Source organism: Notechis scutatus, chromosome 5, assembly GCF_049901735.1.
Source record: "Notechis scutatus isolate UNSWTSFEM ecotype Mainland chromosome 5, rNotScu1.2, whole genome shotgun sequence".
Taxonomy (NCBI): Eukaryota; Metazoa; Chordata; class Lepidosauria; order Squamata; family Elapidae; genus Notechis; species Notechis scutatus.
In genome coordinates, this window is record NC_142013.1 from 5,221,817 (window position 1) to 5,243,649 (window position 21,833).

General features: G+C 46.0%; 1 protein-coding gene across 9 annotated transcripts in view; it reads right to left on the minus strand.

The window, feature by feature from the left end:
- The window catches only part of TENM4 (teneurin transmembrane protein 4), a 559,913-nt gene that overhangs the window by 20,412 nt on the left and 517,668 nt on the right, over positions 1-21,833 (minus strand). For 6 of the 9 annotated variants that reach the window (XM_087966003.1, XM_087966002.1, XM_087965999.1 and 3 more), the window contains 5 exons: positions 18,589-18,609; positions 14,049-14,281; positions 12,169-12,323; positions 2,340-3,217; positions 1,346-1,518 (listed from right to left, as the gene is read on the minus strand). In XM_087966003.1, the coding sequence (XP_087822129.1) occupies positions 1,346-1,518; positions 2,340-3,217; positions 12,169-12,323; positions 14,049-14,281; positions 18,589-18,609 (1,460 nt within the window). The remainder of the gene's footprint in view (positions 1-1,345; positions 1,519-2,339; positions 3,218-12,168; positions 12,324-14,048; positions 14,282-18,588; positions 18,610-21,833) is intronic. The other 3 variants (XM_087966004.1, XM_087966001.1, XM_087966000.1) reach the window with 1 other exon arrangement.

Below are 21,833 nucleotides of genomic sequence, written 5' to 3' on the forward strand. Positions count from 1 at the left end.
TCTTTTATGGCTTGACTCTTTGCCGGATGCCATGGAAACCGGGGACGGGGGGAGGAATAATTGGGCTTTGTGGGGGGAAGGATGCTGGAGGTCAAAGTTGGGTGAACTGCAAAAGATGGACGCTTTCCTGCTTTCTGCGCAACTGCATCAAAATTCTAGGCCAAGGTCAACCGTCTTGGCATACCAGGTGTGTGAGACGCCACCTGAAGACAACATTATACACACCTCAGATTGGATGTCCACTTTGAACTGTTGGGGGAGGGGACTTGGGATAACTTTCAATACGTAATTTCTGCGCCGATTTGCCTCAGGACTTACTTTCCTTTTGTTGCTATCCCTTCAAATCCAGTAAATGTGCTTTTCTCTATTTTAATGGAGTCTTAAAGGTTTTCTTTCTTGGATTTTGAATGGAGGCACAGCTGACACATTTGGAATTGGGCCACGGAACCGGCGGTTGAAACTTCCCCCTCACATCCTCACTTATGAGCGAGCCTGTGTGTGCTATTCGTGCAAATAAGAGTGGCGTGCACACACATTTGCAGGCATGATATTCCCCTCTGAAAAAAAAATCGGGGCCGGCCAAAAGAGACCCCCTACCACGCGCCAAGAAATTGCACACACAACACCAACGCTACACACCCTTCCTTTCCAGCCGGTCAGGTGTGGATCAGCTCCGGAGCTGGGCAGCCGTTTCCCTGGTGGTGGGGCCAAGGCCGCCGCCCGGGGAGCGCCCGCTGCTTTCCCTCGCCAGGGCCGGGCGGTGGCGTGTTGCACCGAGGCTGGTCTGTGGCTGCCCAGCTCCCTTTTCCTGCTGCTCAGCGGCCTCCGCTCGCACTGCCCGGGCTCCGCTCAGGTATCCGGCTGGGGCTGTCAGGAGTTGCTACCGCCGGCGCGGCTCCAGTCCCGCGTTGCCTCGGGAAGGGAAGGCAAAACCAGGAGCCGCTGCTGCTGTTGCAAAGCGCCGCCGCGGCTCTTCCTTTTTGCCTTTCCCTTCCCGAGGCAACGCGGGACTGGAGCCGCGCGGAGCCGCGCCAGCGGTAGCAACACCTGACTCGGGGCCTCCGAGGGGAGGGGAAGGAGGAGAAGAAGGGGTGGGGGGAAAGGGTGGGGTGGGCGATTCCCAAGAAAATAGGAATTCTGATTTTAATCGGAAGAATATCATGTCTGATTTGCCGGCCGCTCGTGTGAAACCATCCTCTATCTCCCTCTCTCTCCCCCGCTGGCCAGTCCACAAAGCCGGAAAGTTTGGGGAACTCTGCTCCGAGGATGTCGTACCCCAGTTCAATTAAGAAAAACTTTAAAAAAGGACTTCCAGGAAGAAGCTGTCGAAATGGGCTGGGCTTACCTTGCAGGAGGGTGTAGTAGGCCCCTGACGCTGAAAGGTTGGTGGTGATCGTGACGTCGTCCTTGCTGGAGGTCTCAATCTGGACGTGGATGGAGCTGTCCGTATCGCTCCGGAAAGTGGTGACTTGACCGGTTGGGAAAGTGATGTTAGTGAGGTGTCCAAAGCTGTCATACCTGGGAAAGAAAAGAGACGTACGGACAGAAATTAAAGTGCAAGAACGGAGAGAGATAAACCGAGGGGAATCTCCTAGGCCGGTGATGGCGGACCTTTTAGACACCGAGTGCCCAAAGTGCGCGTGCATTCCTGCCCAAACTGGCTCCTGCCCCGCCTGCGCTTGTACTCCAGCGCATGCACGGCAGAGACCCGAAAACCAGCTGGTCAGAGGGAGGCCAGCGCATGCGCTGCAGAGACCCGAATCGGAACTTCTGTTTTCCTGCAAACGACGGAGAGAAGCGCCACAGAGAAACACGGTAGAGCTGAGCTGGGGCGATGGGAGCGCCATCACTTGAGACTTTCAAGAAGAGATTGGACTGCCATTTGTCAGAAATGGTGTAGGGTCTCCCGCTTGGGCGGGGGGTTGGACTAGATGACCTACAAGGTCCCTTCCAACTCTGATTATCTGTTATCTATGCTCACAGAGAGGGCTTTGCGTGCCACCATTGGCACTCATGCCACAGATTCGCCACCACTGTCCTAGGCCAAAGCATCAGATCTTTGGTCAAGGCGGCAGGACATCCCACTGATTTTTAAAAAAGAGGTCCACTCTTGTTATGAACCATTTTGACATTTCTAAGACTTGTGGGGGGAACGGCTTGTGCCATTTAGGGGGAGGCGTTTCACCTCTGCTGTGTGCCCGTGGCTTCCTTTGGTGGAGAGAAGGTTGCGCAGCTCGCTCCGTTACTCAGCGCTAGGGATTCAAACTGCCGAACCGCCAACCTCTCTGATTGACAAGCTCAGCGTCTTAGCCGCTGAGCCATTGCGTCCAAATACTCACTCGTAAAATGTGGTCCACCCGTTTTCATTGCTCTTGGTAGCTAGGAGTCCCGAGTTGCCATGATAGGTCATCATGGCTACCTCTTGGCCCTGCGCAGTCACACTCTTGAGGGCGCTGTTGGTGCCCATCGTGAGCCAATAGACCTGGCCATCTGGCACCACCAGCCACAGTGGCATCCCGGTCGAATCTCTCCGGATATTAACCAAATTTCCATTGTTGTCAGTCACGAGGGCGATGTCTCCATCGCCCGTGTAGGTGAAATTGTACAGGTAATCTCCAGTCGGGAGGCTCTGGGTGAAAACGTGCTTGCCACTGGCATCAAACAGGTAGAGTTCCTGATCGATGGGCGAGGATAATTCGTACAGGTTCTGGGTGTTGAGAAAAGGCTTGTTCTTCCGGATAAAACGGATCCGGATGTTCCCAAGATCGGCCATGTACAACTCCCCGTCTGCGCATACCGCGAGGGAGGAAGGCGCATTCAGCTTGGCGTCCTTGGCATAGCCATCGTCCCCGGAGAAGCAATCGCAGTTGGCGTCGTTCTTACAATCGCAGCCGTTGGGGGCTCCGGCGACCAGCGAAATCTCGCCGTTCGTAGTGACCTGTCGTATCCGGTTGATCTTCTTCTCATCGGTCTCCGCGATGTATAGGACACCGCTGTGCGAGACCGCCACTGCTGTGGCGGATTCCAAGGTGGCGTGGATGGCTACCTTGCTCAGGAGGAAGTGGTCGATCCCTGGGACTTGGCAGTGCATTGGCCGGCCCGCCACGATGCGCACCTGGTGGTTTTCGGAGATCTGCAACACGACGTTGTTGTCCAGAACGTAGAGGGAATTGTCCATTGGGTTGACGGCCAGGTCGGTGGGCCACTCCAAACGAACCTTTGCAAAATGAAAGGAAGAAAAGCGACGGGGTGAGATTGTTTTATTATTTTTCAGTTACTGGTAGTCCTCGATTTACAACCATAATCGGGACCAGAATATGCTAAGCAAGGTTGCAAAGTGGGTTGCACTCTGGATGTAATTCTGCCAGGGGTGGGCTTCAAAAATTTTAGCAACGGGTTTTCTGTCCAGTTGCTGGGTGGGCGTGGCCAAGGTGGCCTCCTGCACCGCAGCAGGAAGGACATTTTTGCCTTCCCCGGGCTCCGGAGGCTTTCCTCGAGCCTCTGGGAGGGCAAAAACTGTCTCCCTGGGCTTCGGAGGCCCTCTGGAAACTGGAAATAGGCCCGTTTCAGGCCTTCCTGAACTTCTGGGCGGCCTGTTTTTCGCTCTCCCTGAACCTCAGTGCGCACCCTGCACTTACCTGCATCCAAAATGGGCCACGTGGTCACTCCTGGGAGTGGCGGGGAGTGGCCAGCCAGGAGTGGGATTTGGAGGTTCTCCAAACTGTGCAGACTCTTAGCTAGGGTTTCCCCCAAACCCTTGCAAACCCCCAGTAGGCCCACCCCTGAATTCTGCCCACTTGGTCGTATTCCATTCTTTCTTTGGATCCTAGCTATATGCCCCGCTGAGGAATAGGTGGTGTTCACCACATTCAGATGACTGCTAGGAGACCAGAGCATAGGCCGGCCCACCTGGTCGTAGAGAATGTGCAGATTGAATTTCTTTCTTTCTTTCTTTCTTTCTTTCTTTCTTTCTTTCTTTCTTTCTTTCTTTCTTTCTTTCTTTCTTTCTTTCTTTCTTCCTTCCTTCCTTCCTTCCTTCCTTCCTTCCTTCCTTCCCTCCCCTTTCTTTCTTTCCTTTCTTTTCCCTTCCCCTCCTCCCCTTCCTTCTGCTTCCCTTCCTTTTCCCTTAAATCACAATGACTTTTTTCCAGTCGCAAGTATGGTTGTAAGTTGAGGAGCCCTTATAATGTAATATAATTTAATGTAATGCAATGCAATATAACATAACATTATTGTGCAATGTAACGTAATATTATGTTAATGTTATGACTATGGAGATTCTCAATCATCCAGGTCATAGTTGTCCCAAAGGTGCTTTTTCAAGAGGCAACTGGGAAAAAAGTATATGTTTATTCTATTCCTATTCCTATTCCATTCCATTCTATTCTATATTCTATTCTATTATTATTTCATATTATTATATAACATCCTATTATATATTGGACATATATGATACAAGATATGATATCTAATCTAACCTAATTTAAACTGTTAATATATAATGTAATGTAATATAATACCATGTAATGCAATACAATAATGCAATGTAACGCAATATAGGATAATATAAGGTAACATATCATCTATGTTAAATTTCCAAGAGGGTTTGCTGATAACCTTTGAAATTTAGTCACTGGCTGCTGGAAGAAACTCTGAATGCAAATAAAAAAAATTTCCTGGGATTTGACGATAATGTACTGAGCCACTATGGGATTTTTGCTCAAGGTCAAGTCATTATTTGGACAAAGACAAAATGTTCTTTGTTCTTAATCATGTTTTCATGATTAATGAAATCAGCAGTTTTAGTAAAAAAAAAAAAAAAAAAAAAAGCCCAAAACCTTCCCAAAGGATTGGTGGGGGTAGACTTCATAATTTGTAAGATATTCTGAATAAACAGAATTAACAGAGTTTGGAAGGGACCTTGGAGGTCTTCTAGTCCAACCCCTATAAAAGACTCAGCTAAGTTCTGTGGCATTGATTGATTGACTTATTGGTTGATTGACTGATGTCAAGTCAGTGTCATTTCTTAAGTGACCACCGAGGTAACCTTTCACCAAGAAAGGAGAAAAAAGGCTTATGTAAAACAACATTCTGAATAAACAGAATTAACAGAGTTGGAAGGGACCTTGGAGGTCCTCTACTCCAACCCTTATACCAATTCAAATAAATGTTTGTCCAATCTCTTCTTAAAAACCTCCAGTGATGGAGCATCCTCAACTTCTGGAGGCAAGTTGTTCCACTGATTAATTTCCCCACAGCCAGTAAATTCCTCCTTAATTCCAGATGGCTTCTCTCCTTGATAAATTTCCACCCGTTGCTTCTTGTCCTGCCTTCTGGTGCTTTGGAGAATAGTTTGACTCCCTCTTCTTTGGGGCAGCCCCTCAGATGTTGAAACTCTGCTATCATGTCACCCCTAGTCCTTCTTTTCATTAAACCAGGCCTAACCCAATTCTAGCAACTGTTCTTCGTATGTTTTAGCCCCCAGACCCCTAATCCTCTTTGTTGCTCTTCTCTGCACTCTTTCTGGAGCCTGGTGGGTTTTGTGTGTGTGTGGGGGGGGAAAGGACATTATTTGAAAGCAGGAAAAGGGGATAATTGGATCAAACAGTTTAAGGACCACAGCTCTATCCTGTCCAGATATTCTATCTTCGGCCAGAAAGAAGAAGGGGGGTTAACCTATTGTCCGAAGCACCAGAAGGCAGATCAAGAAGCAAAGAAAGGAAACTAATCAAGGAGAGAAGCAACCTAGAACTAAGGAGAAATCTTCTAACTGCTAGAACAATTAATCAGTGGAACGACTTCCTTCCAGAAATTATGGGTGCTCCACAGGGGGGGGATTTCAAAATTTTAGCAACCAGTTCTTTGCCAAGTTGCTGGGTGGGTGTGACCATGGCCTAGTCGGCCTCCTGCAACATGGCGGGGGGGGCATTTTCACCCTCCCCGGGCTTGCTCTGGAGGCCCTCCAAAGGCCAGAAATGGGCCTGTTTCTAGACTTCTGGAAGGCCTGGTTTTTTTTCACCCTCCCCAGGCTCCAGAGGCTTTCTCTGAGCCTCCGGGAGGGTGAAAACAGCCTCTCCCAGGCTCCGGAGGCTCTCCAGAGGCCGAAATGGGCCCATTTCTAGCCTTCCGGAACTTCCGAGATGGCTGTTTTTCACCCTCCCAGGCCCGGAGGCTTTCCTCAAACCTCCGGGAGGGTGAAAACAGTCTCCCCAGGCTCCGGAGGCTCTCTAGAGGCTGGAAACAGGCCCATTTCCAGCCTTCCAGAACTTCTGGGAGGCCTGTTTTTCGCCCTCCCCAGACTCCAGAGGCTTTCTTCGAGCCTCCAGGAGGGCGAAAACGGCCTCTCCCGGGCTCCAGAGGCCAAAAATGGGCCCATTTCTGGCCTTCTGAGCCTCTGGAAGGCCCATTTTTCTCCCTTCCCAAGCCTCCACGTGGGCCCTGTACTTACCTAGGATCCAAAATGTTCGCGTGGGGACTCCTGGGAGGGGTGGGGCAGGGGCAGCAGGTCATCAGAACTACCGGTTCCGTGAACCAGATGTAAAATTATCATCCAGTTCACTCAAACCGGTCCAAACCGGCTGAATCCCATCCCTGGTGCTCCACCACTGGAGGTTTTTAAGACGAGATTGGGCAGCCATTTTGTCTGGAATGGTATAGGGTTATCTGCTTGAGCAGGGGGTTGGACTAGAAGACCTCCAAGGTCCCTCCCAACTCTGTTATACCTACAAAGGAACATCTGGCATGTGACCTCATCCACAGTCTTGGTCCTGAGCCAACTAGATGAGGATTTTCCCTTTAACCAGCCAATTAAACAAAAGCCAAGTAATTTACAGATGAAGTCTCCTTTGAATCAAACTCAGCTCCTGGGTCTTCATGAAGATACCTGTGCAGTTTCCTTGGCAACAACACATCGCTGGCCTTTTTCTGGGATAGCTTTCAATTTCCTTTACCTTGAAAGTCAAATACTTTTTGGGAGGGGAAGAAAACCCCTTCCTCTTTCTGTTCGCCCCCATGACATCATCCTGTCAAGATATTCCTTTGGGTGGGGATTTAAATCCAATCAAAATGTGTTTCTGGCTTTTGTTTCTTTCGCTTCTGGCTCTGCAACTCCTACTTTCCAAGAAGAGCAATTACTAATTAACCCCATTCTTCCATTTGGGGCGATTCTACATTTTAGCCAATGGAAAGTGAATGCCCCACACACCAGGAACACGCACCCCCCTCTTGATTTTTCTAAAGACGCTCAGGAGCTGTTGAAGGCTTAAAAAGATACACTACAAATTGCTCCTTTCCTGGAAGCCTTAATGGGTCCCAGTGAATCAAGAGTACTGAGGGAAGCGAATTATTTGTTGCTCAGGGTTGAACTGTGTGGCTCTTGGGGCTCTCTGAGCTTGGGAGGTTTTTCACGCAGAGGTTTCGTTACCACATAGTGCCCTGATGATGTTACCTAGTTTGGTAAATGAGGTCCTGTGAGGTGGATTGGGCTGAGAGAGGGTGACTGGCCCAAAGTTACCCAGCTGGCTTTCATGGCTAACTTTGAACTAGAATTCACCGTCTCCTAATGTGTGGTCCAAAGTAACCGAGGTGGTTATTACGCCGAAGACAGGACTAGAACTCACTATCTCCTGGTGATTAGCCCAAAGTTATCCAGCTGGTTTTCATGGTTAATATGGAACTAGAATTCACCGTCTCCTGCTAAGTGGCCCAAAGTCACCCAGTTGACTATCATATCATGCCTAAAGGTGGGACTAGAACTCCCAATCTCACAGGGATTGGTCCAGAGTCACCCAGTTGGCTATCATGCCTAAAGATGGGACTAGAACTCCCAATCTCACAGGGATTGGTCCAGAGTCACCCAGTTGGCTATCATGCCTAAAGGTGGGACTAGAACTCCTCATCTCACAGGGATTGGTCCAGAGTCACCCAGTTGGCTATCATGGGACCCAAAGTCACCTAGCCAACTTTCATGCCTAAGGGGGACTTGAACTCATGATCTTCCATTTTCTATGCTGCTGCTTTAAGCTTTACACCAAGCTGGCTCTCCTTTAATATTATAATGTTTAAGAAACTAAAATAAAATAATAAAAACAAAATGTAGCTTGACCGTATTTCTGCAAGCCTTTCCTTTTCCTCTTCATGCCCCCTGTAATCCCTTGCATTGGGGTGGAGTCGGAGGTGAATGAATGGAGCTGTGCATTTACTGGCCGATTCCCTTCCAGACGCCTACGTGGAGCTCACAGCAAATATTTTCTCTTTGCGCCCAGAGATAGAAATATCTGCCTCTACCTAGGATCGAAATCGGAGCCTCTTGATTTTGCAGCCCACCGTATTCTGTTAAGCCTATCTTAGAAAATTCCAGAGTGACCCCAGAAGAGACATTAAAAAAAAAATCCCGCATCCAAGTTTGCATCAGCCGTTTCTTGGCTGAACAGCAAAGGTGCATGTGCCGATGCAGAATTAGCCATTCTTTGCTTCAAAGTCTGCAAAGCAAGTGACCTTCGTAGCCCTGTCATTTTTATCGAGCTCGTAAATGGCAGGCAGTGGGGAAGCCAAGCAATCTTTTCAAATTAGAGGAAGAAAGAACCAGAGAAGAATAAAGGCCAGGTGGACAAGAGTGAATTATACGGGTGGTTAAAAAAATGGAAGGCTCCCCACTGGGTTCTATTGTGCCTAAGGAACAGCATTCAAGAGAACCAGCCAATCACCGTTTTTAGCAGAACAAAGAACATTTCATCGAACAATTTCAATAATAAGGTCGCGCATATTTGTATTTAGAAGTCATGGCTTCAGAATGGTATCCCAATTGGATATAATGCCTGTCTTCAATTCCTAAACTTTAGGCAACCTCAGGTATGTCTGTCTCAGCCTGGAAATTCAGTTTTTAAATATAAATATAATATATATATATATATAGGTTTTAAAAAGCCGTCTTCAACAGTGGGAGTTTAAAAAGCTCAGCGTGACAGCACTCGCTCGCAATCCATTTGCAATCAAATGCAATTCAAAATCCGCCATTTTCCTGCTGTTGATAATTCGGGCAACCATTTGCGAGATATTGGATTGAACTTGTTCCCCCAAATCCACGGTGTCTTCGATGTAAAGCAAAATTGCATTCATTGTGAGCCCATGAACTGCACCAGTAAATAAAACTGGGGGGGGGGGGAATAGAACTGGAACATGTGACAATATATACTTATAATATATCCACATTTGAATTTATATTTTAGAATGTAATAGAATTCTTCATTGGCCAAGTGTGATTGGACACACAAGGAATTTGTCTCTGGTACATAACCTCTCAGTGTACATGCAAAAACAACAAAGTGATAAGCTATAGATTATATATGATTATATGTTAAATATAAATTATATTTAACAAGAATAACAGAGTTGGAAGGGACCTTGGAGGTCTTCAAGTCCAACCCCAAAAACTTCCAATGTTGGAGCATTCACAATTTCTGGAGGCAAGTTGTTTCACTTATTAATTGTTCTAACTGTCAGGAAATTCCTGCTTAGTTCTAGGTTGCTTCTCTCCTTGATTAATTTCCACCTATTGCTTCTTGTCCTGCCTTCAGGTGCTTTGGAGAATAGCCTGACTCTCTCTTCTTTGTGGCAGCCCCTCAAATATTGGAACATTGTTTATATTTATAAGAATAATAATAAATCCACAGTTATAATAACACCGTAGTTGGAATACTGCATCCAGTTCCAGTCACCAGGTAAAAAGAGATGTTGAAACCTTAGAAAGGGTGCAGACATAAGCAACAAAGGTGATTAGGATAAAATGCATGATGAATGGCTTAAGGCAGGGGTCCCCAACCATCGGTCCGCGGACCGGTACCGGTCCGCGGAACAACTCCTACCGGGCCGCGGCTTGCTGGGCGCCGCCATCTTTTTTTCATGAAAAAGTGCTTCCGGTGAGCTTTTCCGGTAGAAAGCTCACCGGAAGCACTTTTTCATCAAAAAGATGGCGGCGCCCAGCTGATGCCGGTACTGGCGCGGCGCCCAGCTGATGCCGGCACCGGGCCGCGGCGTCAAAAAGGTTGGGGATCACTGGCTTAAGGGAACTACGTATGTGTAGTCTAACAAAGAGAAGGCTTAGAGGAGACTTCATAACTTCTTCTAATATTTAAGGGGCTGCCACAAAGAAGAGGGGGTCAATCTATTTTCCAAAGCACCTGAAGGCAGGACAAAGAAGCAACAGATGGAAACTAACTTAAGGAGAGAAACAAGCTAGAAATAAAGGAGAAATTTACTGACAGTGAGAACGATTAATCAGTGGAATTGGCTTATCTTGAGAAGTTGTGGCTGCTCCATCACTGGAAGTTTTTAAGAAGAGACTGCACAGCCATTGGTTTGGAATGGTAGGGTCTCCTGCTTGAGAAGGGGGTTGGACTAGAAGACCTCCAAGGTCCCTTTCCTTTCAATGCTTTTAGTGAATCTGGCTTTCCCATTGAGTTTGCTCGTCAAAAATGCGAGGACTGGTCATAAGTCACTGTTACTTTGAACAGTCAGTAAATGAATGGCTGTGAGTTGAGGACCTGATCTGTCAAAGGTATTGTGTATTCCAAAAGATAATGTTGGCTTAGACGTGACCAGGAGAACAAGATATCCCAAATCTTGAAAGAACATGTCAGATAATGCCAGGAATCCAAGGAAAAATCAAGGCATCTAAAGATTTATGCAGAGAAAGTTGATAATTCAGTTTATAGGGAGAAGTACCAGACAGAATGTCACTTTTTCAAAAGGCACCTGGATTTTGCTTTTCCTTGAAGACGTTTCACTTCTGATCCAAGAGGCTTCTTCAGTTCTGACTGAAGCTTCTTGAACAAGAAGCGAAATGTCTTCAAGGAAAGACAAAGCAAGCCCAGTTGTCTTTTTAAAAAAAGCACCTTGGGGACGACCATGACAAAGTAGACCACAACCTACCTCTTGGTAAGCTAGAAAAATGTGGAATAGATAGCATCACCACCAGATGGACTCGCAACTGGCTGACAAACCGTACTCAACGAGTAGTCCTTAATGGGGCTAAGTCTTCATGGAGGGAAGTAAGCAGTGGGGTGCCACGAGGTTCTGTCTTAGGCCCAGTACTCTTCAATATCTTCATTAACGACTTAGATGAGGGAATAGAAGGAGAACTTACCAAATTTGCAGATGATACTAAGCTGGCAGGAATAGCCAACACCCAAGAAGATAGGCTCAAGATCCAGATGGATCTTGACAGACTAGAACACTGGGTAGTATCTAACAAAATAAAATTCAATGTAGAGAAAAGTAAAGTCTTATACTTAGGCAAGAAAAATCAAAAGTACACATACAGGACTGGGTGAAACCAGGCTCAATAGCAGTAACGATGAGAGGGATCTTGGAGTCTCAGTGGACAACCAGGAGCCAGCCGTGTGCAGCAGCAGCCAAAAAAGCTAATGCAATCCTAAGTTGCATTAACAGAGGGATACAATCGAGATCAAGGGAGGTACTAATACCACTCTGTAAAGCCTCAGTAAGACCACACCTAGAGTACTGTATCCAGTTTTGGTTACGACATTATAAAAAAGATGTTGAGACTCTAGAAAAAGTGCAGAGAAGAGCAACCAGGATGATCAGGGGACTGGAGGCTAAAACATACGATGAACGGTTGCAGGAACTGGGCCTGGCTAGTCTAGTGAAGAGAAGGACCAGGGGAGACATGATAGCATCTTCTAATGTTTGAGGGGCTGCCACAGAGAGGAAGGAGTCAAGCTATTTTCCAAAGCTCCTGAAGGCCAGACAAGGAACAATGGATGGAGACTGAATAAGGGGAGATTCAACCTGGAAATAAGGAGAAATTTTCTGACAGTGAGAACAATCAACCCATGGAACAGAAGCTTCCCTCGGAAGTTGTGGGAGTGCCATCAATTGAAACTTTCAAGAAGAGATTGGACTGCCATCTGTCAGAAATGATGTAGGGTCTCCCGCTTGAGCAGGGGGGGTTGGACTAGATGACCTACAAGGTCCCTTCCAACTGATTATCTGTTATCTGTAATGGATAATTGAGAATCTCCACAGACATGTACCAAGTAGTAGCAAATATAATTCAAGGAAAAAAGACATTTCCACCATGAGAAGGAATACAGAAGGGGAAAAAGAAGATATAGAGAAAAAAGGTTACCACGAAACACCTATACCTACTTGAGAGATATCCATGACTGAGTCACAGCTCAGCGGTCTGGTGGACGTCAGGTCATTAGAACCAAGGACCGTTGAGATTATTCCATTTTGGTCCACACGTCGGATCATTGTACCGTCCACAAAATAAATAAACCCAAACTTGTCCACCGTGATGCCTGTGACAAGGAAACAAACTCAAGTTAACAACTTAGCCAAGCAATGCCTGGATATTAAAACTATTTGTTTTGTTGGGTCCCTGGTGCTCCCTGAACGTGGCGGTTTTCCTGCAGACGTTTCATAACCCAACTAGGTAACATCACCAGTGTAGCAGGGAGTAGGGTTCGCTCTCTGGTTGTATATTACTGGTTTGTCCTTTCAGTGTTGGTGGGAGTGTTTTTGAGGGTTCCTTGACTAGCTTGTTGTTTACTGTTTGTTTGTTAAATGATACCCGATTAAGGAGCTACTAACTTCAATAAAGACTAGCGAACTCAAGCAAATCAGAATTCTGAGGCTAAGCTCTGCCTTTAAGAACTCCTTTATTGGGTACATCATATTGGTACACTCACATGGAAAAGCAACTCTAAAGGTTTCCCGTGGTTTCAGTATAATTAAAATAGGAAATAACTCCCTCCCCAAAAGTCAAAGGTTACGTTGGCCAATTAGGTTAATTGGCGGGCTCTCCAGGCACTCCTCCCCATTTCTATCCACCACCTGTACAGATGACCTTGGTTCTCAGGAGACAGTTCTGTGTTTTGTCTAGTATTTCATCCTCCTTTCCCCCCACTCCGGGTGGCAACTGAGGAATAGAAAAACGGCTTATGCCAAGTTCGATTCAAAGTTGACGGTAAGCTGTTCGTAATCAGGGAGCAACTGCAGTAAGTGGTCATTGTTATTTAGCTGTCTCATTCTAAAAAAAGGAGAATGCCAGGGTTCCGACGGATCGGCTGCCCTAATTAATTCATGAGCCAAATTTCAAAAGAAATCCAACTATTTATTAGGAGCAACATGTTGGCACTTTCCCAAATGCAGTTGGCTCTGCCCCACGTAATTTACTGCCCACCTATGACCCTATTTCCCCTCTCCTCCCAGGGTGTGTCATAAATCACATTCTCCAATGGAGCACTTTTTGTGGGCTGCAGAAAACAGGCCTCTCCGGCGTCTTTTCTAGTAACCTGGGGTACAATCTGGAGAAAGGTATGTGTGGAATGTGCTTCTGGTCATAGCAACCGAGCTTCTCTATCAATTCTCCCACCCACCCCCGCCCCCCTTGCCTATGGCAGGCCAGGAATTCTTTACGAGTTGACAGAGAATATTTGTAAGTCGTGGGGTTTGCATGGTGACGTCATGGCACATATGGCACACCCCTCATCGATGCTCATGGACAGACGTCCTTAAGAACCGTTGTAACTTCAAATGGTCACTAAATGAATAGTTGTAAGTCGAGAGTTACCTGTATTAAAACAGTCCTGTCAGGGCTCTCAAAGTTGGCTAGCTGTCAGGGTTCCGGTAATTACCCCCATTTAAATCATGAGTCTCTAGCCAGATTTTCAAAGCTTAAAAGAAGATTTATTAGGAGTAAACATGCCAGTGCTACTTGAGTGCAGCCGACTCTGAGGCACATCATTCATTGTCACCCTTGACCCTGGTTTTCCCTCCACCCCCCTGGGTGCATCGTAATTTATATTCTCCAATGGGACGCATCCATAGCTAAGAGTCATCAGTCATACTCTCCAGTTAGAATTTTGCGAGGCAGAAACTTCGGTCACCTAGAAACTATCTATGGAAACATTTATGGAATGCACTTTCGGTTTTGCAAGCTGCTGCACCGCTCCCCCTTCCCTTTTTGCTGGCAACTCCAAAAGACCAGAGAAATATTTTATGAGTTGACGAGTCTCTCTTACCCCTGGGGCTTGTTAGGGTGGCTTCGGTTGCTTTCCCTCCATCTCCGCAGTGGGTGTCATCGAACGGAAGGCATTGGTCTCCTGTCCCGGCTACCACTTCCGAGTTCTTCACAACGTCCTTGATCACTGTCGTTGACTTGATCTTGAAGATGCGACGGCTGCTGGTATCCGAGAGGTAGATGGATCCAGAGGTGGGGTCGGCGGTCAGGTAATATTTATGAGCTGGGCTGTGACTGCAAAAATTGAGGGCAGAAAGGACCCCGTTTATCTCTTGCACAACCCCCAAATCAAGATACTTAATTGTGTATCACAGCACTGCGAAGTCCCCAAAGCCAATGTAATAAGCAAAGATACAGTAGGTGGGAGTATCGAAGGACCGGAGGATTTGAAAATGGCCATGCTGGCGTTAGCTGGATGCTGCCGATACTAAAATACATCATTCATTTCCACCATGACCCTGGTATTTCCCCCCACCCACTGGATGTATATTCTCCAATGGGACACATCCATAGCCAAGAGTCATCAATCATGCTCTCCAGTAATATTCTGGCTCTCCAACAACTTTGAGCTTCCAGGGCGATTATTTAGGCACTTAAGGAATGCACTGTTTTTCCCCCACTCCCTTTTTCTGGCAGCTAAAAAGACCAAAGGAGTATCTTTTTAGTTGACAACTTGGTTTCTGCACAAGCCAGAGTGAAAACGAAGCTGGTTAAAAGGAAATGTGATCTGATCTTGGTGCTCTTTGAGCTTGGTTGTTTCCTTGCAGATGTTTCATTACCCAACAAGGGAACATAATCAATGCTAGTAGGGAGTGGGGATTATGGAGTGGAGGAGGAGGACAATTGTGGGGTCCTTGGTGCTCTCTGAGCTTTTCTCTAAGACGTTTCATGACCCAACTAGATTTTACTGACTGTTTCCTAGTATGATTTGATTGCTTATTGTACCCTATGACTATTATTAAGTGTTTGTACCTTATGATTCTTGTACTCTTGACGAACGTATCTTTTCTTTTATGGACACTGAGAGCATTTGCACCAAGACAAATTCCTTGTGTGCCCAACCACACTTGGCCAATAAAGAATTCATTCATTCTTTCTTTCTTTCTTTCTTTCTTTCTTTCTTTCTTTCTTTCTTTCTTTCTTTCTTTCTTTCTTTCTTTCTTTCTTTCTTTCTTCTTTCTTTCTTTCTTTCTTTCTTTCTTTCTTTCTTTTTTTCTTTCTCTCTCTCTCCCTCCCTCTCTCCCTCTCTCCCTCCCTCCCTCCCTCCCTCTCTCTCTCTCTCTCTCTCACCATCTACTCCCTCCTAGCACTGATGATGTTACCTAGTTTGGATAATGAAATGCCTGCAAGAAGACCAACCAGTTTAGAGAGCACCAACGACCCCACAGTCCTCCTCCTCCTCCATCGTTCCAAATTCCCCTCTAGCACTGATGATGTTACTTAGTTTGGTAGTGAAACATCTTCAAGAAACAACCAAGTTTAGAGAGCACTAAGGACCCCACAATCCTCCTCCTCCTCCTCCTCTCCCTCCTAGCACTGATGATATTACCTACCCTGGATAATGAAATATCTGCAAGAAAATCACCAAGCTTAAGAGAACATAAAGGACCCCTCATTTCAATCGCGAGCTACAAATATTCTCCTTTATTGTGGTCTGGAGTGTTCCTTGCCCAAGTGGTATAGCCCCTTTTTTTAAACAAACACCTGCCAAAGATAATATGCAGCAAGGTAAGTGACATGCATGGGATGAAATGGAAGGAAGGAAGGAAGGAAGGAAGGAAGGAAGGAAGGAAGGAAGGAAGGAAGGAAGGAAGGAAGGAAGGAAGGAAGGAATCCCTCTCATGGTGTATAATCAAGCGAGAAGACGCTCAGAAGAGCAAATGAAATGCAGAAAAGGTTTAAAACCCTTAATTCCTTTCCTCTTGGACACACACATGTAGAGTTGTGTATGTGTGTATGAAAGACTAACTCCAGCTCTCTCCCTTTTTCACATGTGCAGCCAATGGAGTCTTTATTCTATAACTGGTTCTGTTGGAATGCACCAATATTCTCCTTATCGTTTATTAAATTTGTTTGCCATCCCTCTTGGTGCAAAGCGACTAAATTGAGATAGTCCGCAACTTACGGCCGCTTAGTGACCATCTAAAGTTGTGAGGGATCTTAAGACCAAAGGTTGACCCCTCCCCACAACCATTACGTGACGTAACATTTCTGTACTCAACACAAGAGACCTGTGCTGGATTACAAAATCTCTTCCCTGACCCATACAGCATAGACGGTTAACATGGGGGTATATGCATAATTTTGCATTTTATTTATTTACTTAGTCATGTTTATGTATGATATATTAGAGGTGGAGACCCTTTGAAAGCTGTATGCCATAAAATTTCATTTTTAATGTATGCCGATTAGTGTACGTTCAAAATGACAATAAAGTTATTCTGAGTCTTAACAACACAGATCGATTGTGAGCCAAGCCATCCTGGTCTTTGAGGCCTAGTAACTTAGCCAGCCTTATTTGCAAACTCTGCAGTCTTTCTGCTTTAGTTTTAATGCAGTGGTGGCTGGCCTGAAACATGGTGGCAAGCTGAGAAAAAAAACCGACAGCAGGCTGGAAATGGGCATTTAGGTTTATAGTTTTAATAGATTAGATTATATAAAACGGATGGTGAGTTGCACAAAGTAATTTTCAGATCATTTTTCCACCCTGGAAAACCAGCTGCTGTTTTCCTTCAACAGAACTGAAGGTTCTGTAAAAGAATAACAGATTAAAAGAGTTGGAAGGGACCTTAGAGGTCTTCTAGTCCAGCCCCCTACTCAGGCAGGAAACCTTATACCATTTCAGACAAATGGCTGTCCAATCTCTTCTTAGAAAGTCACGGTGTTTGAAACACCCACAACTTCTGGAGGCAAGTTGTTCCACTATCAATTGTTCTAAATTAATCTAACTGCTCTAAATTAAACTTATTTCGTCTTGCTTCTCTCCTTGATTAGTTTCCATCAGTTGCTTCTTGTCCTGCTTTTTGCACGCTTTGGAGAATAGGTTGACCCCAATCGGAGCAGTCCCTCAAATATTGAAAGACTGCTAATCATGTCACACCTAAACTAGACATACCCAATTCATCTTCTTTTAATGATCCCATAAATCCCTTTTGGGGTTGAGCCTGCGCAACTGAATAGAGCTGAGTGTCTTACTGTCCGGATGCCCTTCCTCTCGCCAATGAGGAGTTCGAACTCACAGTCTCCTGATTGTGAGGCGAGAGCTCCACCGCTAGGCCACCGCACCACTCACTAGACCAGGGGTGTCCAACCTTGGTAACGTTAAGCCTGGAGGACTTCAACTCCCAGAATACCCCAGCCAGCAAAGCTGGCTGGGGTATTCTGGGAGTTGAAGTCCTCCAGGCTTAACGCCAAGGTTGGACACCCTGCACTAGACATACCCAATTCCAGCAACATATCCAATTCTTCATCAAAACACCTTGATGTCTTGCGACAAACGATTTAATATAGATATCAAAAAAAAAGGATCCTGAATTAAAAATGTAGTAGGTTTATTGTAGGGTTCAGGGTTAGTAGAGCCAGAGATCAAAACACAGGAGGGGGGGGCGTGGCCTCGTGATATAAGCCCTGCCCCTTTCACAGACATGTGCAAAATTAGGGGAAGAAGGTCTTAGTTTGTGAGGCCTGTTGGCAGATTTCAATCTCAGGGCCTCCTGTTTTTGCATTTCACCTCTTTGCTGCTCGATAAATTGCATTATTAAGGGAGGATCTAAAAAAATAAAATGAATTTGTTTCATATTCCTTCACCCGTTGGCAGCCCAGCAACCTTCAATCACCTTATAACAACAAGAAAAGGGCGGCGGCTAGGATTGTATTTGCTAAAAACTGGAAAAATGAGAAAATACCATTGCAGGAAGAAATTATTAAGAAACTACTGGAATGTGCTGAAATGAGTAGATTGACATTTGAAATTAGAGAACAAGAGGATAAACAATTTTATAAAATTTGGGACCTTTTCTATCAATGGTTGGATGATAAAATACAATAATAGAATATTTAGAATTTTAGATAATAATGAATATATAAAGAGATATTTTTTTTCTCTTTCTTATTTAATATCACATTTATAAAATGCCTTTAGGATAGATTTGGTATGATTATATGATTTGTTATAAAATAAATTAAGTAAATTATAGTTATCTCGTAAAGTATGAATGAACAAAATCATAGTCAAATGATTGTTTGATAGTGATACTAGGGTATATAATTTTTGATTGATAATATGAGTTAATATGTAATGTAACTCTAATTGAGACTACGAAATGAATGCACAAAAACTGGTAAACCAAGCGACACACTGTTTGTATATTTATGAAAGAAAGCTGGATGTTTTTATCTTTTGTTTGTTTGTTTGTTTTTAAAAACTAATAAAACTGTTTTCAAAAAAAAGAAAAGAAAAGGGGGGGGGGGAGGAGAGAAAAAAGAAGAGCATGCAACTTGACAGAGAAAAGGAACCCACAACTGACCATCGGGTGTCTTACCTATGCCTGAAATCTTTATTTCTGACAGAAGAGCAGGAACGCAGAAGGCAGAAGAGGAGAAGGAAGGAGGAGAGAGAGAGAGAGAGAGAAAAGGTTAGAAGGTGAACTCCGAGCCCGTCGGTTTAGGCTGGAAAGTCGATAGTAACAACCACACTCTCTCTACAAGGCAGCAATAAATAAAAGAGTTAGCAAACTGGATCCTTTTCGAAGAGCAGGAAACTTGTCGTAGACCTATCGCCTCAGGTGATACCTTCCATGGGGTGGTGGTTGGGAAAATATCATTTGTCCAATGCTGGCTGGTTGAAATATAATATAGTTGGGATTGTAGTTATATAAATCCATTGTTGGGTTATTATGTCTTGAGAGAGAGAAGAGAGAGAGAGAAAAGCAAGAGAGGGAGAGAGAGAAGCAAGAGAGAGGAGCAGAAAATAGAGAGAGAAAGGAGAGAGAGAGAGAAAAGAGAGAGAGAGGAGAAGAGTTAAAGGAGCAGAGAAGAGAGAGGAGCAGAGAAGAGGGGGAGGGAGAGAGAAGAGACAGAGAAGGAGAGAGAAGAGGAGAGAGAGAGAGGAGAGAAGGGAAGAGAAGAGAGAGAGAAGAGAGGAGAGAGAAGAGAGGAGAGGAGCAGAGAAGAGAGAGAAAGGAGAGAGAGAGAGAAAAGAGAGAGAGAGAGGAGAAAAAGAGAGAGAAAAGGAGGGGAGAGAAGAGAAGAGTTAAAGGAGCAGAGAAGAGAGAGGAGCAGAGAAGAGGGGAGAGAGAGAGGAGAGAGAGAAGAGACAGAGAAGAAAAGGAGAAAGAAGAGGAGAGAGAGAGTAGAGAAGGGAAGAGAAGAGAGAGAAGAGAGAGAGAAGAGAGAGGAGCAGAGAAGAGAGAGAGAGAAGAGGAGCAGAGAAGAGAGAGAGGAGAGAAAGGAGAGAAGGGAAGAGAAGAGAGAGGAGCAGAGAGAGAGAGAGAAGAGAGAGAGAGAAGAGAAGAGAGAAGCAGAGAAGAGAGAGGGGAGGAAGAAAGAAGAGAGGGAGGAGAGAGAGAGAAGAAGAGGGGAGAGAGAGAGGAGAGGAGAGGAGAAGGGAAGAGAAGAGAGAAAAGAGAGAGAGAAAGAGAGGCTATCCTGGATGTTAATTGTAATTTTTTTTTGAAGTTTCACCACTGGTCAGTGTGCCTCTTCACGTTTCATGGAGAGGCCACTTAACTGCTGGACCCCGGAGGGCCAAATTTTTTTTTTTTAAGTTTTATTGCACAAAAGCCACCCTGTTGCCCCAGGAGAAGGAGAGAGAGAAGGAAAAGAGAGGAAGGGAGAAAGACGGCCAAACCAATGTTTAGGCTGAGCTCGGTAGTCCCGAGCAAGCTTCACAAAGCTTGCCTTGTTGCAAACTTTGTGAAGTCCCCCCCACCTTTCAAAGTGCTCTTTTGTTTCTGAATTCCAGGCGTCGTTTCTCCTCGGCTAAAGTAAAACCTCACTTTAAAGGCCTTCTCTCTCTCTCTCTCTCTCTCTCTCTCTTTCTCTCCCTCCCTCCCTCTCTCTTTCTCTCTCTTCCTCCCTCTCTCTCACTTTCTCTCCCTCCCCTCTCTCTTTTCTCTCTCTCTTTCTCTCCCTCCCTCTCTCTCTCTCTTTCTCTCCCTCCCTCTCTCTCTCTTTCTCTCTTTCTCTCCCTCCCCCTCTCCCTCTCTCTCTCCCCTCCCTCTCTCTCTCTCTCTCTCTCTCTCTCTCAACACATGTGGAGAAGGGCCTGGAGGAGAAGCGTTTTCAGCTCTCAAATTCACATTTTCCCTGAATGGGCGCCCAGCCAAACCCAACCAGACCTGTTGGCTAAGCTCCTTGAGCTGGGACGCCAAGCAGAAAATGAGCAAAAGGACAGTTAAGTCCTCGACTTACGACCACCATTTTGCCCTGTGGCTAAGCGAGACTGTGGTTAAGTGAGGTTTCGGCCCGTTTTACGACCTGGCTTCAGCCACAACTGCTGAAGCGAATCACGGCCGTCGTTCGATGAGTTGCACGGTCGTTAAGCGAATCTGGCCTTCCCTGCTGACTTTGTTGTTAGAAGGGTTGCAAAAGGGGATTACGTGACACCCCCCCCCCCCGGGATGCTGAGACCGTCATAAATAGGGATCAATTTCCAAGCCTGCCTCTTCTGTGACTCTGTTCTGAATGGCTCAGCGCGCAGTAGCGTCCTGCGGCCTTGTGTGTGTGTGTGTGTGTGAGGAAAGCTATCCTTTTTAACTTGAATTGTTGGGGCAGTTAGGAGAGAGAAAGAATCACAGTGGGAAGGGACCTTGGAGGTCTTCTAGTCCAGCCCCCTGCTCAGGCAGGAAGCCCTATATCATTCCAGACAAATGATTATCTAATCTCTTCTTAAAAACTTCTAGTGTTGGAGCATATAAAACTTCTGGAGGGAAAACCGTTCCACTGATTAATTGTTCTGTCAGGAAATTTCTCCTCAGTTCTCTCCTTGATTGACAAGGAGAGATTCAAGCTAGAAATAAGGAGAAATTTTCTGACAGTGAGAACAATCAAGCCATGGAACAGAAGTTGCCTTCGGAAGTTGTGGGACATTCATCACTGGAGGCTTTCAAGAAGAGATTGAAATCCCATCTGTCAGAAATGGCGAAGGGTCTCCTGCTTGGGTGGGGTTGGACTAGATGACCTACAAGGTCCCTTCCCACTCTGTTAATCTGTAATTGACGAGTTTCCATCCATTGCTTCTTGTTCTGCCTTCAGATGCTTTGTAGAATAGGTTGACCTCCCTCTTTGGGCCAACCCCTCAGGTATCGGAACATTGCTATCTTATCTATCCAGGGATGGGCTTCAAAAATTTTAGCAACCGGTTCGTGGCCATGGTGGGCATGGCCTAGTTGGCCTCCTGCACCATGGCGGGGGGAGGTGTTTCTCCCTCCCCGGGCTCCGGAGGCTTTTCTCAAGCCTCTGGGAGGGCGAAAACGGCCTCCTCAGGCTCGGGAGGCCCTCTGAAAGGCCAGAAACAGGCCCGTTGTTTCTGGCCTTCCAGAAGGCCCATTTTTCGCCCTCCCTGTGCTCCAGAGGCTTTCCTCAAGCTTCCGGGAGGGTGAAAACAGGCTCCCCGGGCTCCGGTGGCCCTTTGGAGTCCAGGAACGGGCCCATTTCCAGATTTCTGGAGCTTTCGAGAGGCCCAGTTTTTTCCCTCCCGAACTTCCGTCTGGGCCCTGTGCTTACCTAGGATCCAAAATGGGCCACGCGGGGATTCCTGGGAGGAGCGGGGCGGGTGGGGCCAGGC